Source organism: Rhincodon typus, chromosome 30, assembly GCF_021869965.1.
Source record: "Rhincodon typus isolate 14 chromosome 30, sRhiTyp1.1, whole genome shotgun sequence".
NCBI classification, from domain to species: Eukaryota; Metazoa; Chordata; class Chondrichthyes; order Orectolobiformes; family Rhincodontidae; genus Rhincodon; species Rhincodon typus.
Window position 1 is genome coordinate 10,154,187 of NC_063361.1, and position 18,071 is coordinate 10,172,257.

The 18,071-nt window shown below is 40.5% G+C and overlaps 1 protein-coding gene across 1 annotated transcript in view; it reads left to right on the forward strand.

The window, feature by feature from the left end:
* The window catches only part of LOC109910502 (sodium channel protein type 4 subunit alpha-like), a 110,383-nt gene that overhangs the window by 90,012 nt on the left and 2,300 nt on the right, over positions 1-18,071 (forward strand). Inside the window, exons 22-24 of the mRNA XM_048614391.1 lie at positions 9,340-9,481; positions 12,882-12,982; positions 14,630-14,900. Of these exons, the coding sequence (XP_048470348.1) occupies positions 9,340-9,481; positions 12,882-12,982; positions 14,630-14,900 (514 nt within the window). The remainder of the gene's footprint in view (positions 1-9,339; positions 9,482-12,881; positions 12,983-14,629; positions 14,901-18,071) is intronic.

Below are 18,071 nucleotides of genomic sequence, written 5' to 3' on the forward strand. Positions count from 1 at the left end.
TTTTGATCAAAGAAACAAAAATCTCAGCTAACCTTCCCCACTCCTGATTATTTTCCATTAACATCTGCAGGAACAAGTATATCTCTTGTTGCAAAGTGAGAATAATATGCATTCAGGAATTACAGCCTTCGTAGTCAGATGGCCAGCTGAGATTTTCCATTGCCTCACCCTTAAAGGCCATCTGAATGAGGTATAAAAGGACCCCAGGAGGTCACTATCCCTGAAGGAGGAAGCATGGTAGCTTCACTTTAAGTCTATGTACATGCTTCTTAACAAGAGCTAATCCTTAACAGATGACCAAAGTGGGGGAATTCCGAGCTTATTTTTGTTCTTTCCTTCTTAGCGTAGGTTCTAGAGATAAATGGTAGTGAATGTGCTGAAGCAAACATTGAGAACCCATGTCAGACCAGTTGATGAAATTTGAAGATATTGAGGACCCTCAACTTAAACTGAACGTAGACCCTCTGGGACAGTGCTGTGTTGAAATGTGATAGTGAAATATAGGCCTAGCATTTAGTTCATACCAAAGCAGTGCTCAAAACAAGCACTCGACGCAAATGATTAAGATCAAGGCCCACCTCATGTTGGGCCTCATTTATGTTTGATTCCCTAAGCAACTCATGCTGATTAGAATTCCGAACCTTAGTCATTTTATTTCTACAGTAGTTTCTGCTGGGGAGGAAAGGTGGAAGGAAAAGCAAATGCAGGAGCGGAGGTGCAATGTGGAGCAAGCAAACAGGGAGGCCTGTGACCAACGGTGTGCCTCAGGCATCGGTGCTGAGTCTACTGTTCTTTGTCATTTATTTAAACAATTTGGATGACAATATAGGAGGCATGGTTAGTAAATTTGTGGATGACACCTAAATTTATGGTATAGTGGACTGTGGAGAAGGACATCTAAGTGTACAACAGGACCTTGATCAACTGGGCCATTGGCCAAAGAGTAGCAGATGGAGTTTAATTTAGATGAATGTGAGGTGTTACATTTTGGTAAGGCAAACCAGGACAGGACTTACACAGTCAATGGTAGGGCCTTGGGGAGTGTTGTCAAACAGTGAGACCTAGGGGTTCACATACATAGTTCCTTGAAAATGGTCTCACAGGTAGACAGAGTAATGAAGAAGGCGTTTGGCATGCTTGCCTTCTTTGCTCAGACCATTGAGTAACGAAGTTGGAACGTCATGCACAAGACATTGGTAAGGCCATATTTGGAGTACCACATACAAATCTGGTTGGCCTGCTATAAGAAGGACATTATTAAACCAAAAAGAGTGCAGAAAAGATTTACAAGGATGTTACCAAGACTGGAGGGTTTGAGTTATAAGGAGAGGCTGAATGGTCTAGGAGTACTTTCCCCTGGAGCATAGGAGACTGAGAGGCGACCTTATAGAGGTTTGTTAAATCATGAGAGGCATAGATAAGGTGAATAGCCAAGGTCTTTACCCCCGGGTAGGTGCATCCAAAACTAAAGGGCGTAGTTTTAAGATGACAGGGGAAATATTTAAAAGGTCACAAAAACAGAAGTTGCTGGAGAAGCTCAGCAGGTCTGGCAGCATCTGTGAAGAAAAAATCAGAGTTAATGTTTCGGTCCGGTGACCCTTCATCATGTTAACTCTGATTTTTTCTTCACAGACGCTGCTAGACCTTCTGAGCTTTTCCAGCAACTTCTGTTTTTGTTCCTGATTTACAGTATCCACAGTTCTTTCGGTTTTTATTTTGTTAAGATTTAAAAGGGATCTGAGGGGCAACTTTTTCACACAGAGGATGATGTGCATATGAAACGAAGTGGTGGAGGCAAGAACAATTACAGCATTTAAAAGACATTTGGTGGGGAATCAATTGTTGCTGTAAGGTTTCAAAATTCTTGAAAAGGAGCAGGAGAAGGCCAAGCAGGGCTAGCAATGATACTCAGCAAAGCGATGAGGCAGACAGGAATACATCTACTCCCAATTCAGATATATTTTTATAAACTTATGGTGCAGTGATACTGTTCATACCTCTGGGCCAGAGAAGCCTGGGGTGCTCCAGAGCTGTGTAATAACAACTCTGAGGAGGTTGATTATCTTTATTCATAATTTTTTTCCTTTATTCATTCACGGGATGACGGTGTTGCTGGCTAGGCAGTATTTATTGCCCATCCCTAATTGCCCAGAGGGCAGTTAAGAGTCAACCACATTGCTATGGGTCTGGAGTCATATGTAGGCCAGACCAGGTAAGGATGGCAGTCCCTAAAGGACATTAGTGAACCAGATGGGTTTTTCCGACAATCGACAATGGATTCACGGACATTGTTAGATTGTTAATTCCAGATATTTATTGAATTCAAATTCAACCATCTGCTGTGGCAGGATTCAAACTCGGGTCCCCAGAACACTGTCTGGGTCTCTGGTTAACAGTCCAGCGATAATACCACTAGGCCATCGCCTCCCTCCTAATACCTAAACTTTTAGAGCTGGCCACCAGTAGTCCTTCATGACTAGCTCACTCGTAGTTTTTGCTTTCTGGAGTGCATTTGGCCCAGAGCTAACTGCATTAAGGGCAGCCTAATTATTGATTTTTGTTAAACCAATGGCATAATTATGGATAAGGAGAGAAATTGCATTTATACACTGCCTTTCACATCCTCAGGGCTTTTCAAAAGATGCTGGAAGCAATGAGGCCCTTTTGAAGTGTGGTCAGTGTTGCAATGTAGAAGTACATTAAACATTGAGAAAACAGATTGTCTCTAATTCTTCCTATCCAATTGGGATTAAACTACTGAGAGCTTTCCTTAATTCTATTGATTTGAGATAAAATGAATGTAGATGAAGAGTTTTTGTGGAGCAGTTGTATCATCTCTACCTCCAAGCCAGAAGCTCTGGGTTTAAGTCCAATGCTGGGAATTGTTGCTTGTGTTCATGATGTGCTCAAACAGTTTGATTGCCAGAGTGTAAATCCTTTCAATGAGCCTGATGACAGGCAGCAAAAGCAAGAGAGGCTCTGGTCAGCTATCCTGCAGAAAGCAATGGTCGAGCATGCATGACTTTGTTCAGAAGTGTGGAGCAACTCAATGGAAATCCGTGGCCCAACTCTCAGAAACAAGGACTGAAGAAAAGACAAACACAAGATAGAGGAAATTAGGAAATAATAGGAAACATTGTCAGTAGATTTTTTCAAGCTGGAAGAAGATTTGTACAGGAGTTCCACAGGGGACTCATGCTTTTCCTGATACATAGAAATCATCTACATCTTGGTATGCCGGACCAGTTTCAAAGTTTACTTAAATGTTTATTTGAGCACATCTAATGAGACTGACCTAGCAGCAGGGCAGAGTTGGGAAATACATGCCTGTGATATTTTATTCTGTGAGTAGATCTGTTCCAAGTAAAGACAGGAATTTCTTTATTCACCAACTGGAAACCAAGGGTATAACATTTAATCATGTCACGCTTCCTTTTGGCTCTATCAGGAAGAATTGAAGTCATAATCTTACAATGCTAAAGTTGACCTGTCACAAAAATCTGCAATGATTGCGTCCTACCATAAGGACCCAGCTGGTATTTCTAGAGCGGACCTGATGAAGGGAGTAGATCAGAGGAAAATCCTCTTATTTATGTGACTTAGCAGGATGGTCATTTGAGGAAGATGCATAAACTGTGAGATTATTTCCTGAGTTTCAAGGAGATGGTTTGTCATGATTCCCTACAAGCCCAAAAATATATTTTCTGGCTCGAGGAATCCTTTGTAAGAGTTGTTAACAGGGACTTGTCAACAAAATAAGGAAATACTTTGGAGAGTATCTAAGCTGAGCAACTTGGACCTATTGGTGGGCCCGACTGCTGGCAGGGAGTTGGCCAATTTATCTGCTTTTTCTGGCTTACAAGACTATTGTAAGAGGATATGAGAATGCCTGGTGTTAGAAAACCTCAACACCACACCAGCTCCAGTATCTCTTATGTCAGTGGCCTAGTGGCAGTAAAGTTGCCCACTGTGATTAGATCGATTCCTGGAGCTTTCATCACATGACTTGCCCCTATGTTCCATTCATTAGTTATCCAACACATTCGTCCCTGTGAGGCACTGTCTTTCTATGCCAATTGGAAGGTGAAAAAAATTAATTCTCCCATTGAATAATGCTCCACTATTAGTCAAACAGCTTTATTTTCCCAATTTTCAACATGTGTATAGCTGGCAAAGGGAATTATTTAAAGAAAATGACAAAAAGACCATTTTTTTAATACCCTTATGATTTTTCTTGGGTTGCACATGGCAACATCCTGGAGATTGATCTTCAACCCTGTGGCCGACAGGCCAATTCTAGAGGTTGTCAACCCTACATGGCAGACAGAGTCTTCACTCACTCAAGTGCAATCCCCAAACAAGTCCACTTTTTGGTGTAACCTGCATCACCAAAATATACTGATCTCCTGATAGACTCCTACTAGAGTTAGATCAACAAGGTCCAGAATTTTGGTGCATTTCTTGTCAAAGGTTAACATCAAAATCTATATGTAAAATCTCAGTCTGAGTTCTGCACAAATCTCCATTTTTTTAAATTTTTGGTTTAAATTGTGAATTATTGAATATGTTATAATAGTATGTTTTTACTTATTTTGTTGTTCAATGTATTCTCCACTTTTCAGACTTCTCCTGCTTCCACTTTAAATTTGATTAGGAGCTGCATTTTCCATTAGAAATCTAAACTCTGCTCCCAAGATCTTCTTGTGACTTTCTTCAATATTGCTGAGGTTTCACAGATCTTTTAGTTTGACTTAGCTGCACCAGTGGAACAATTATATCAAATAGTGAAGTGAAATTCAAAAGTTGAAATTGACCCAAAGGGTCATTGGAAAGATCAGAGGGCATTGTAAGGAGCAGGCTTCAAATGAAAGGAATTATTCCCTGTGTGTCACTGTGAAGACTAATTTGCTTAGTTCAATTTTGAAAGGATTTCCCTCCATACTATTGCAAAGGGCAGAAGAAGATACTGGGGATGATTTTCCTTACTTTTAAAATGTGGGTGCTCATGTTTTGGTGACTAATACACCACCCTAACCGCCAAGAAAACATAACTGCTTCCGTTGATATCTCAGTATATAAGGCCTGCTAGCCTTTGCTTTGGCCCAGTGCCACCAGTACATGGTGCCCTACTACTGATGCTGCTGGCAGTAATTTGAATCTGAAACAGTAACATGAATGCAATGAATATGGCTATAAACATCTCTTGTGATTTACCCTACCACTTAAACCCTCCATCATGCTTAATAGATTTTATGTGGCTTATAAAATATTTAAATACTAGTAAAACATAAAAGCTTTTTATCGCGTAAAGTGCCCATTACATGGCTTCTTCAGATGCCAATGATATCATGAAGGTTTGTTACAGTCAAGATTTAATGAGAGAATAACTTTCCTGGCTCATATTATTCCATGAGCCAGTTTACAAATGATACCAGGCTGCTTTCCAGCCGAAAGGAGTTCATTAACCCATTAGTCCCGCGGTGGCACCCACCCTTGGCTATTTTACATTAAATGACAGGGAATGGGGTTTCAAATCCCACCGTAGCTGCTGGTGGAATTCAAATACAATTCTTAAATCTGGAAACCACATCTAATCTCAACAGGACAACTATCATTGACCATTATAAAATCTTATCTGCTTCACTCAGACTTGATGGACGGAAATGCCTCTCCCTTACCCGGCTTGGCCTGCATGAGGCTCCAGACCCACAGCAGTGACTGACTCTGACCTGTCCTCTGAAATGGTCTAGCAAGCCACTCAGAGCAAGGGCAATTAGGGATAGGTCAGCGACACCTACGTCCCAAGAAAACAATATGTATACTCATTAGCAACTGCTGGAAATTATTCCTGAGTTGAACTAAAAGCCTGCAGTAAGCAGGAATTAACCCAGTTCCAATCACTGAAAGGTTTCAATGGAAATGTTGGAATTATAGGCTTTAATTGTATTTCCTACATTTCAACGGTGACTGTGTTTTATAAGTACCCAACTGGCTGTAAAATTCACCAGAGATCCTGAGACAGTGCCTTCCAAACCGACGACCACTTCCATCTAGAAGTACAAGGGTAGCAGACATTTGGGAACACCACCACCTTCAAGTTCCCCTCCAAGCCACTCACCATCCTGACTTGGAAATATATTGCTGCTCCTTCACTGTCGCTGAGTTAAAATCCTGGAATTCCCTCCCTATTGGCATTATGGGTCAACTTGCAGCAGGTGGACTGCAGTAGTTTAAGAAGGCAGCTCACCACCACCTTCTCAAGGGCAACTAAAAATTTTAAAATGCCAGACAGTCCTGGGTTGTGGCATTTTATACATGCAGATTCTTTCCCTCTTCCCTTTCCCTCCCTTGTCATATTGTGCAACTTCTATCAGTGATACCTAGAAGATGCTTATGGGAAGACTAAATCGGTCAATTACCGTTAAGATTCAAGAATTGAAAATCACTGAGACTTCATCCCTGTTATCTGGCACAGTACCAGAATTCATTATTCAGTTTCTGTCCTGGAACTTAGTGTGAGTTATCAATGCTGAAAGGGCCTAATTGAACAATTGCACATCAAAATTAATGAAGGATCTGAATAGCAATAGCAGCAAGATATCTGCTTGTCATTAGACCAGAAAAGAAGCTTGCACTAAAGCCAAGATACTCGTCCAGAGCTGAGCTCCAGTTTCCCTTTGGTCATATACATTGGCTGCTGTGCAAGGGTCACTATGTCAAGTGTGTCTGAGCTGGAGATCTCCTGTAGCTGGCTGCTGTTCCAGGTTACCTGGCAGCCAAGATGCTGGAGCTGGTGGGAAATTTGCCCTAAAACAATGAGAAGACCTACATCACTCCTCACCATCTGTTGCTTATCATCTGCAATGATGATTTGCTCACCATTGCTCACCACTGGAAGGGACACCATAACCCAGGCAGGGTCCAGGCTGCGCAAGTGCCCAAGAAAACTGAACATCCCAGGAAGACATATGCCTAACAGAAAAATCACATGAAGGAGTCAAGTTTAAACTGATCTTTAACTCAATGAATAGGAAATAATGCATTTCTCCTTATTTGTTCATAGAATGTGAGCGCCCTTGGTACAGAGGGCATTCATGCTTATGCTTTATTGTACTTGAACTGAATGGCTTGCTAGGCTATTTCAGAGGCCAGTTAAGAGTCAACCAAATTGTTGTGTGCCTGGAGTCACATGTAGACCAGGTCAGATAAAGGTGGCTGATTCCCTTCCCTAAATGAGACAAGAAGACAAAATTTTTACTCTTGCTCTCATCAGGACAGGGGAGGGGGCAAGAAACAAAGTAGTAAAAGGGGCACCGATTCCTACAGTGTATAAAAAGAGGGTGCTGTTTGCCTGGACCATCATCCTTTTCGCATTTGTATGTATGTTGGAATTATATTTGATCATCTTGTTTCGCTCTTTTTCTTTCTTCACTCACTTTCTAACTGAAAATGTCATTGACTTCACTTTACCTATCAATAAAATTCAACTCTGGTGAGAATAAAGCTAAAGAAAGCGAATTAGCCACTGCCATGCACCTCAGCTTGTCTGTCGATGTTAGTGTAAAGTCAGAACTGTTTGGGTCATTATTGGCAGCAGACGCCATGATGTCTCTGTGAATTGCCCCAAGTTTGAATACACCTCCAAACTGCTTGCACTTATTTATACATTTGGTTGACTTCTTATTATTAGAGGGAACAAAACAATTATAAATAACATTAATACTTGGAACTGAACTGGTGTAGTGGTCCTGCATTTTGAAGGATACAAGATGAGCCAGATTTGTATCTCTCATTCATCAGCTTTACTGATTTTTCCTTCTAGGATATTATTCTGCTGCAAAATCTCACTAAAGTCTATTAAGTTCTACAAATCTATACTTGAAATGAGGTGAATATGCATTCAGTGAATAAGTTGGCTGAAGCAGAAAAGAGTATAGCTCGTTGCACCAGGTTTGTGAAGGAAGCGCAAGGCAAACACTGAAACTGTTCACAGCAAAGCATGAATGCCAGAACATAGGAAATGAAAGGTAGAAAAAGCCCAGCTCATCCACCAAGCCTCTCCCATACCTCATGATGGTTGGAGCAGCGTGACTAAGCAGTGCAGACTGAATATTGCCAGGTGCTGGTAATGGATCTGGAGATGAATGATTGGGAACATATGGCTGCCACTGTCTTCAAACTTTCCTAGGGTGGGGCGTGAGCTGCCAATTACAATGGTTAAGGCCCAATTGGAGATAATTTTGTGCTGTCGCAGACATTTTGCCATCAACAAAGTGATGGTGATGCCATATGTGGAGACCGCTAGCTCAATAAGGTACCCTCTAGCAGCACACCAGAGGATATCAGAGCTGGAGGCTCTGTGACCCGAAGAGGGAATCATGGCAAAAAATCAACACTCACAGTCCAAATGATTCATTGGAGAAGTGTTCCCTTCATTCCAAGGGGCTCTCATAATCTTTACTTCATATCCATCACCTGAAGAGCTGCTGAGGCTTCTGACCCATTGACCTTCTGACTTGCCCTCAAGGAGATGCCAGTTGGAGAGGTGGACAATTTGGAGGCCATTTTTGGGAATTGCTGAGTTAGTTTCGCTGCCAACAGGCATGGGTTCTGGATCCCCATTTGATCCTGACATTGAGATTTTGAAGGCTGTGAGAAAATCCAGCCTAGATTGCTTCATCCTAGTCCCATTGACAACGACAGCCTATTATCTTGTCTGTAGAACCTCTTGGTTCCTGAGACTAATATTAGTGTACTGCTGAGATGACAGGAATTAAATCTATGAGATGTTGAAGGAAGACTAGCTTCTCCATAGTAGAAGATATCGCCAGCTGGCTATCTAGCTGAAATATAATTAAATTCTTAACATATGCTTATTTATTTGATGATTAAACTTCTTTAGATATTGCATATTTCTATAGTCTTTAACTAAGACAGAATTAGTATCTTGCTCCTTTTGCATTTCCCACATTACAAATTGCCTTGTAGTGTGGTCATTGGTGCTATGTAAGCAAACAATCATTTAGCATACAGCAAGTTCCTTCTCAGAGTTGTGAGTCAATGCATGATTAAATAACTCATTAGTTAGGTTTGAGGATGGGAAGACTGACCACTTAGGAAGAGAGAGAGAGAGTCATTATTTCCCTCAAACCCAGCTTGGATTAGATGCCAAGTATTGGAAATGATTTCTGAGGTGTACTCCTATCCATTCCCCTGTCTGTTCCCACTGTCGAGTCCAAAAGATGTGAAATTGTGTGATAATAAGTCTCTAATTCCACAAACTCAGAAAAGCGGTGTTGTTTCTGTGGAATGCTAACCAATGTTTATTTTCCTCCCTAGATGGAACAGCAGCCATCGTATGAAATTAATCTGTATATGTACATATACTTTGTCATCTTCATCATTTTTGGGGCATTCTTCACTCTCAATCTCTTTATCGGTGTAATTATTGACAATTTCAACCAACAGAAGAAAAAGATAAGTATCTGTTCTTCATAAAATTCAATGGAGTGAAATGCCAACGCCATACATAGATATGGATAGTATGTAAACACATTTCATAAACTGTACATTTACCATTTTGTGTTTGCATATGAAGAGTGTAATATTTTAGATTAATGACAGAGCCTTTCAGCACTGGTTGCTCTGTTCAAATCTGATCAAAAGATACCTTATCAGACCTGTGTGAAATCCATCTCAAAAAGGGAAAGGATCCAGCGAGGATAAAATGTAACTTGACAGGTTAAGGGAGGAGGCAGAAATTTGACAAATGAAGTATAATGTCAGAAAATGGAGGTTGTCCATTTTGGCAGGAAGAATAGGAAGCAGATTTGTTTTTAAGTTATTCATTTATGGAATGAGGATTTGTTGGCTGGATCACCATTCTTTGTCCATTCCTAATTAGTTGGAACAGTTTCTACTGACAACCTCTTGAACTGCTACAGCCCTGGGGTGTAGGGAGACCCACAGCACTGTTTGGGAAAAAGTTCCAGGATTTGACCCAACACCAGTGAAGTAACAGTGATATAATACTAAGTCAGGATGGTGAGTGGCTTGGAGGGGATCTTGCAGATCGATGGTGAAGGAAGTGAATTTTGAAGATATTGGATGAGGTGCCAATCAAGCAGATTACTTTATTCTGGATGGTGTAAAGCTTTTTGAGTGTTACTGAAGCTACACCCATCCAGACAAGTGGAGAATATTCCATCACCTTCCTGAAATGTGCCTTGTAGATGGTGGACAGGTTTAGGGAACAAAGTTGGGAATGAGTTACTTGTCACAGGATTCCTAGCCTTTGACATGCTCTTGTAGCCATTTATATGGCTAGTCCATATCAGCTTCTGGTCAATGGTAACCTCCGCAATGTTGATAGTTGGGAATTCAGCAATGGTAGTGACATTGAATGACAGAGGTGATGGTTAGATTCTCTTTTGATTGAGATGGTCATTGCCTGATGCTTGTGTGTTGCAAATGTTACTTACTGGAAAAAAAATTACCCGGGTCTTGCAGCATATGGGTTTTTCCTACATCTTGGGAGTCATGAATGGTGCTGAACATTGTGCAGCTATCAGCAAACATCCCCACTTCTGACATCATAAGGGAGGGAAGGTCTGTGGTGAAGCTGCTGAAGATGGTTGGATCTAGGACACCACACTGAGTAACTTCTGCAGAGATGTCCTTTGACTGAGGTGATTGACCTCCAATAATCACAACCATCTCCCTTTGTGCCAGGCATGACTCCAGCCAGAAGGCTAGAGTTAGAGACAAAAAAAGCCTGCAGATGTCGGAATCCATGGTAGACAAAGAGGAGGCTGGAAGAGCACAGTAAGCTAGGCAGCATCTGGAGGAAAGGAGCAGTCAACGTTTCAGGTGTTACCCTTCTTCAGGACTATAGAGGTTGAAGAAGGGTAATACCCGAAATGTTGACTGCTTCTTTCCTCCAGATGCTGCCTGGCTTGCTGTGTTCTTCCAGCCTCCTGTTTGTCTACTATAGAAGAGAATATTCCCCCAATTCCCATTAACCTACAATTTTGCTAGGCCTCCCTGATACCATAGAAAATCAAATGCAGCTTTGGTGTCAAGTGCAGACACTCTCACCCCACCTCTGGAGTTCAACTCTTCTGCCTATGGACCAAGGTTGTGACAAGTTAGGAGCTGAGTTGGCCTATTAGAATCCAAAAGTGCCTGTCATCAGATTATTATTCTCTCAATTTAATTAAGAATTTTATTTAAATGGAGAGAGACAGCTGCAAGTCAGTGGGATCTGGGTGACCTAGTATATGATGACGTAAGAACTGAGTGCAGGATTAGGCAATTCAGCCCCTTCAGCTTGGTCTGCCATTTAATGTGATCATGACTGAGCTCATCTTGGCCTCAACTCCACTTTTCTGCCCATTCTCTATAACTGTTTAACACATTAATCATTAAAACACAGTGTATCTCCTCCTTAAAGGTACTTACTGTCCCAATGTCCATCACACTCTGAGGTAGTGAATTCCTCAGATTCAAGACCTTTTGAGTGAAGTATTTCCTCTTCATCTCTGTTTTAAATCTGCCACCCTTTATCCTAAAACTATGATCTCTCATTCTAAATAGACCTAGAGGAGAAACATCAGCTCTATGTCGACTTTGTGAATCCTCTTTAGTGTTTTATATAGCTCAATTAGATCTCCTCTCTAGCTTCTAAGCTCTGGTGAAAATAGGTCTGAACTGCACAAACTGTCCTTACAAAACAAACCCCTCATCTCTGGAATTAGTCTAGTGATCCTCCTCTGAACAGCCAACAATGCAATTAAATCCTTCCTCAGTAAGGGTACCAAAATTGTACACAGTACTCCAGATGCAGGCTCACCAATGCCTCGTAACGTTGCAACGACATTTCTCTACTTTTATACTGTATGCCTTTAGCAATAAATGCCAAAATTCTATTTGCCTTCCTTGTTACTTGCTGTACCTGTATATTAGCTTTCTTCAATTCATGCACAAGAACACCCAGATCCCTCTGCACTGAAGGATTTTAAAGTTTCTTTGCATTTAGATAGTAAGTTGCCTTGTTATTCTTCTGACTAAGATGGATAACCTCTCACTTTTAAACTCCATCTGCCAAAACTTGACCCGTTCATCTAACTTATCCATATCCACAAATGAATGACAAAAGATCAACAAGCGGGTCATGGAAGTAATTAGTAAGAAAATCAAATAAAATGTTAGCCTTTATTGCAAGGAGAACTGTGTATAAAAATTGGTGAATCTGGCTACAAATTACAAGCCTTGGCAAAACTGCACCTAGTGTATTGTGTACTATTTTGGTCTCCTTACTTAAGTATGGACATTCTTGCTTTGGAGGCAGCTCAGAAAAAGTTCACGAAGTTGATTACTGGAATGAAGGGCTCATCTTAAAGGGAGAGGTTGAGCAGTTTGGGGCTACACTTATTAAGGTTTAGAGGATTAAGCAGTGATTGTACTAAAATACATAAGATTCTGAAGGAGATTGATAGGCTACATGCTTCACCTTGTGGGCAATCAAGAAGTGGAGGACAATCTATAAAAGATGAAGATGAGGAGGAATTTCTTCTCTCAGGAGTTTGTGAGCCTTTGGAATTCTTATGCTCGAGAGAACTGTTAAGGCTGAGTGACCGAATCTATTCGAGGTTGAATAAGGAGGATTTTTGATCAACCAGGGAGTTTTGATCTGTAAAGACAGAGTTAAAGCTACAATCAGATCAGCCACAATCTTCTTGAATGGGGGTGAAGATTCAAGAAGCAAAATGGCCTGATATTATTTCTCATATTCTCAGAATACACCCTCTGTCTTTCATTGAATTTACTAGATCATGATGACATTTCCTTAAATAATTGTAAGAATTCTCATATTTACTTAGGAGGAAAAGATATCTTTATGACAGAAGAGCAGAAAAAATACTACAATGCTATGAAGAAGCTTGGCTCAAAGAAACCACAAAAACCCATCCCAAGACCAAATGTAAGTGTGCCGATTGTACCACATATATCAACCACCAGATTTTAACAAACCGTGGAAGGAATGGAGGGCCTACGAGGTGTATTTCCCATTCAAACTGCTTCTCCAGTATTGCTTCTGAAAACTATTGGGAGTGTAGTTTCTCAACCATGCCAACATTTATGTAGGCAGCCAACTGGGGTCATGCCACAGAAAGTGCAAGTTTGAGTGTAACAAGTGGGGAATGAGACTGGAGTGTCCCACTCACGTCAGTTCTGAACTTGAGCTACATTGCCAGCAACAGGCTGAGTGAGAGACAGGCAGTGTCATGTAGAAAAATCCTGCAAGCAGCTCATCTGAGAGTACTAATGACCTTATTATGATTGACATAATCATCTCTGCCAATTTTATGGAACTTTGATTTTAATTCAATGAAATTGATTTATTTTGAAAAATTCTAAGTATTAAACAGTGTCATGTCACACTGCTGGAATTCTGCCAGTCAACGTATGAGTTTCTGTGATTTTCTATATATACTACACCCACATTCTGCTGCAAATATAATTGATTATTTACAAATGCTAATTCTTGTGATGTCTTAAATTAAGAAAATTAAGTCAATAGTATAGCACCCCACTGACATTGAAAATTGTTTGAGCCAAGACCAGAAGTGATTCATTGGTTTTTAATATCTTTAAATATTATTTGAGATGGTTCAAAGCAATAAAGGTGCTATCCAAATGCAAATTCTTCTTGTTGTTGTAAGAAGATACAGCTGAACAATTTCAAAGTTCTTTGGAGTTGGGATGTGGTTTGATAGAATGTGAGAAACCCAGAGTGAGCACAATGTCAGATAACAAGGTGTAGAGCTGGCTGAACACAGCAGGCCAAGCAGCATCAGAGGAGCAGGAAGGCTGACGTTTCGGTGAAGAAGGGTCTAGGCCCGAAACGTCAGCCTTCCTGCTCCTCCGATGCTGCTTGGCCTGCTGTGTTCATCCAGCTCTACACCTTGTTATCTCAGAGTCTCCAGCATCTGCAGTTCCTACTATCTCTGAGCACAATGTCAGTGGGTTTTTAACTTTTTGGCATCACCGAATAACTTCTGAGCTTCCCAGTCAATTCATGTCAATAGATATGATGATGACCCATGAGTCAATTTCAATTCCAGTATTTAAAAGAATGAGAGGGTCTAGCAATATTGCAGTTTAATGGTGATTCCAGTTGGAAGAACAGTAGAAGAAATTGGCAGTGTCTGCACCCAAACCCATGTGCTCAACCATGTTACAATTTCACTCAATGAGTAAAAGTAAGAGGGTGCAATGGGTTTGACTTCAACATATTGAAAAGGAAGCACAAGATGCGTAGCAAAGATCATATTTACAGCTTGTGAGAAACCAGGAGAGAACAGTACAAAGGATCAGTTGAAATGCTTCAAGCGTTTTTATGGGTCAACAGTTCCATTCTGATAGCATAGATATTAAACTTTGATTGGTTTTATACCTGTTAAAGAGCCTCCGAGATAAATTCTGCAGAATCCTCCAAGCTATCTTTTAACTTGTATCCTCTGCTGCCAGTAATACATGTTGGTCAGACATAATATGATGAATATAATTAATATCAAGTATTTAGACATTGACAGCTCATTTCTTCACTTTTCCTTCCCTGCCCCAGAATAAAGTTCAAGGAGTATTCTTTGATTTTGTCAGCAAGCAAGCCTTTGATATCTTCATCATGATTCTCATCTGCCTGAACATGGTAACAATGATGGTAGAAACAGACGACCAAAGTGAAGAAAAAAACAATATTCTTTACTGGATCAACTTGGTGTTTATTGTTGTATTTACAAGTGAATGTGTGCTCAAGATCGTTGCTTTAAGATACTATTACTTCACCATTGGCTGGAACATTTTTGACTTTGTTGTGGTGATTCTTTCAATTGTGGGTAAGTTAGAAGTTGAAATCCATTTATTTAGGCAACTTGTGTTTTTGAGCTTTATCCTCATTTATGTAATGTCAAGTGGTGTAGAAATTAAATTTCTAGTCCAGTGATTAGGGTGTGGGGTTAGGGTTCTGCATAAGTACTTGCGAAGTAATGCTCTTCTTCAGCCACCTACCTTAGCTCCAACTCTAAAGAGTAACATCAAATCCATCAATATGACATATTCCCATTTCTCATGTCAGGTATCTTTTGCCTTTTCAAGTGCAATTGCAAATTAAAATAATTTAAATTCTGGATACATGGCACCAAGAATTAATTTGAAACTGTCTAAACTCAATTTTGTTGCGTTTTTTTTTATGGGTAACAAACAGAAGACTTTTGACTCAGGTTGAGGTAGACTCCAGATGAAATATGAGAATCTGACTCACTATATACTCCAATACCTCTTATAACTTGATTTCCTAGATGATTCTGAGGAATATATCAAATTCTGGGACCATTCCTAGCTCTGAAGATTTATCATGTCACCAGTATTTGCCATGGTGTGCTGGTCCCATGCCATATTGGAGGTCTACATAGTCATGAAATATGATTGCTCATCTATAATCATCACTATACTGAATCTTTTGCATGATTTGCATCCACCTAAGGTCGCTGCAATTTTTTTGGGTTTTTCATTGCTCCAGAAGTAGCTGTCAGTTTGCAGCCACTTGTATTCACATTGCTTCACCAAATCAACGTCTTTAAACATTCCTGCATTTTCCAAAATGTCAGTATAGGTCTCATTCATTTATTTACCCATATAATTTAGACATCCAGGCTTATAAAATATCATTTGTACCATTCACTTTAAAGCATTTACTGAACCTTTATCTCCTCTTTAATGTTTCTATTAAGTTAGTTAAGAGGCTTAGAGTCAGAGAGGTTATTTTAAATTCAGTTGTGGAACATGGATGCTGCTGGTTGGCCAGCATTTATTACCTGACTATAGTTGCCCTTGAGGAGGTGGTGGTCAGCTGCCTTTTTTAACTGCTGCAGTCCTCCTGCTATAGGTTGGCCCACAATGCCCTTAGGGAGGGAATTCCAGGATTTTGACCCAGCGACAGTGAAGGAACAGCGATATGTTTCCAAGTCAGGTCTTGTTGCATTTGAATGGACCGCTTCAGTATCGCAAATCATCTGAACCTTGTGCAATCATTGGCAAATATCCCCGCTTCTGACCTTGTAATGGCTGATCAAATCTGCACCAGTCAAAAACAACCACCTGCCTATGTTAATCCAGTTTTCCAGCACTTGGTCCATACCCTGTATGCCTTGCCATCACAAGCGTACATCTGCATCTACCACCCTTTCACACAATGGGTTTCTACCACCAATTGGTTAAAATAGTTTTCCTCACATCCCCTCCAAATCTCATGCCTTTACCTTAAATCTAGGCTTTCTGGTCATTGATCGTTCTACCAAGGGGAAAATTTTCGTCCTGCCTACTCTGTCTGTGTCCTTCATAATTTCATACAACTCAATCAAGACTCCATTCAATCCTTTGTGTTCTAACAAGAAAAACTCCAGTCAATCCAGTCTCTGTTCATAAGTAAAACTCTCCAGCCTAGGCAACATTCTGATAAATCTCTCTCCAGTGCTAACACATCCCTCCGATAATGTGGATTCCAGACCAGCATGCAATACTCTAGCTGTGGCCTATCGAGCATTTTATACAGTTTCAGAATGACCTCCCTGCTCTTAAACTGTGCCTCGTATTCATAATAAATAAAATAATAAATTACCATTTTCTTTGGTATATCCATGATACTGGGACAAACGAGAGTCCAAGAAGAAGCCCTTTTTTTGATGCATGAGTGAAATGAAATGATATCAATTTGTCCAGAAATAGACTTGGTCTATGTACCAATATCTTTTCATGCCTTCTCATTCGCTGTTTGAAGTAAAAAGGACCATTTTCCTCATTCAGGCTGTCTGCTGAGAATGTAGATGAGTGCTGAGGCCAATCTGCAGCTGAAAGTTCTGCTGCAAACAGTCTTTTTTTTTGGATGAGTTACTGGTTCTAGACTTCTCTCCTTGTGTTTTCTCTCTGCTTCTGAGATGCACCTGCTTTTGAAGGAGAATGGACATTTTTTTTATTTGTTAATGACAGGTATGACAGTCCTGAGCAAGTATCTCATTTCTCATCACCTCAATCGTGTATCTCCTATGCAGAAGGGAAGTCCAGTAAAATTGGTAAATGAGGCATACTATCTACAGCACATAGACTGCAGTGGTTCAAGAGACAGCTCACCACCACCTTCTCAAAGGCAACTAAGGTTGGGCACTAAATGCTGGCCAGAGAGCAATGCCCATGTTCCATGAGTGAAAAAGACTATTGGCCTGACTCATCTTGTATACTACTTAATTGGATGACCAGGATGACCAATATGCTCATTTCCAAGTACTTTTTTTGTTGGTTTTTCCATGTGGACATATAAAACTGACTGTCCAAGACTCTTGGTCAGCAACCAGCCAAGTTAAATACCAGACAAAATCTGCCACCTGTAGTTAACACGAATCATAGATATGACAATTCCAATGGCTGCAATTGTCTACCTCAAGTATTCTTTCCAGCTATATATCAGTGCTATCTCATAGAGAGATTCCCTGAAGTGAAATAATCCTTGTTTTCACCTCATGCTGTCCAGTTCAGTCATCAAACTGGGAAAGAGTGTTTTGAATCTTTACGCATACAAAGAGAGAATATCCTGGATGAAAACAGATCTGTCAGTACCTGAGTAGAATTAGGACAAAGACAGAAATTGCCGGAGAAACTCAACAGACCTGGCAGCGTCTGTGAAGAGAAAAACAGAGTTCACGTTTCAAGTCCAGTGACCCAATTCAGAATTGGACTCGAAACGTTAACCCTGTTTTCTCTCCAGAGATGCTGTCACACCTGCTGAATTTCTCCAGCAATTTCTGGTTTTGTTTGTTTCAGATCTCCAACATCCACAGCTATTTGCTTTATTTAAGAAATTGGACAAAAGTTAATGTTTCCAGGGTAGACACATTTTCAGGACGCAGTATAAACATTATCTGCTTTTTATATTGTACAGTCTACCTAGAAGCAATGGTCTGCCTAAAAGTGGGCACTGATATAATGTAGGATGCCAACTCTTTGCCACCCAATTT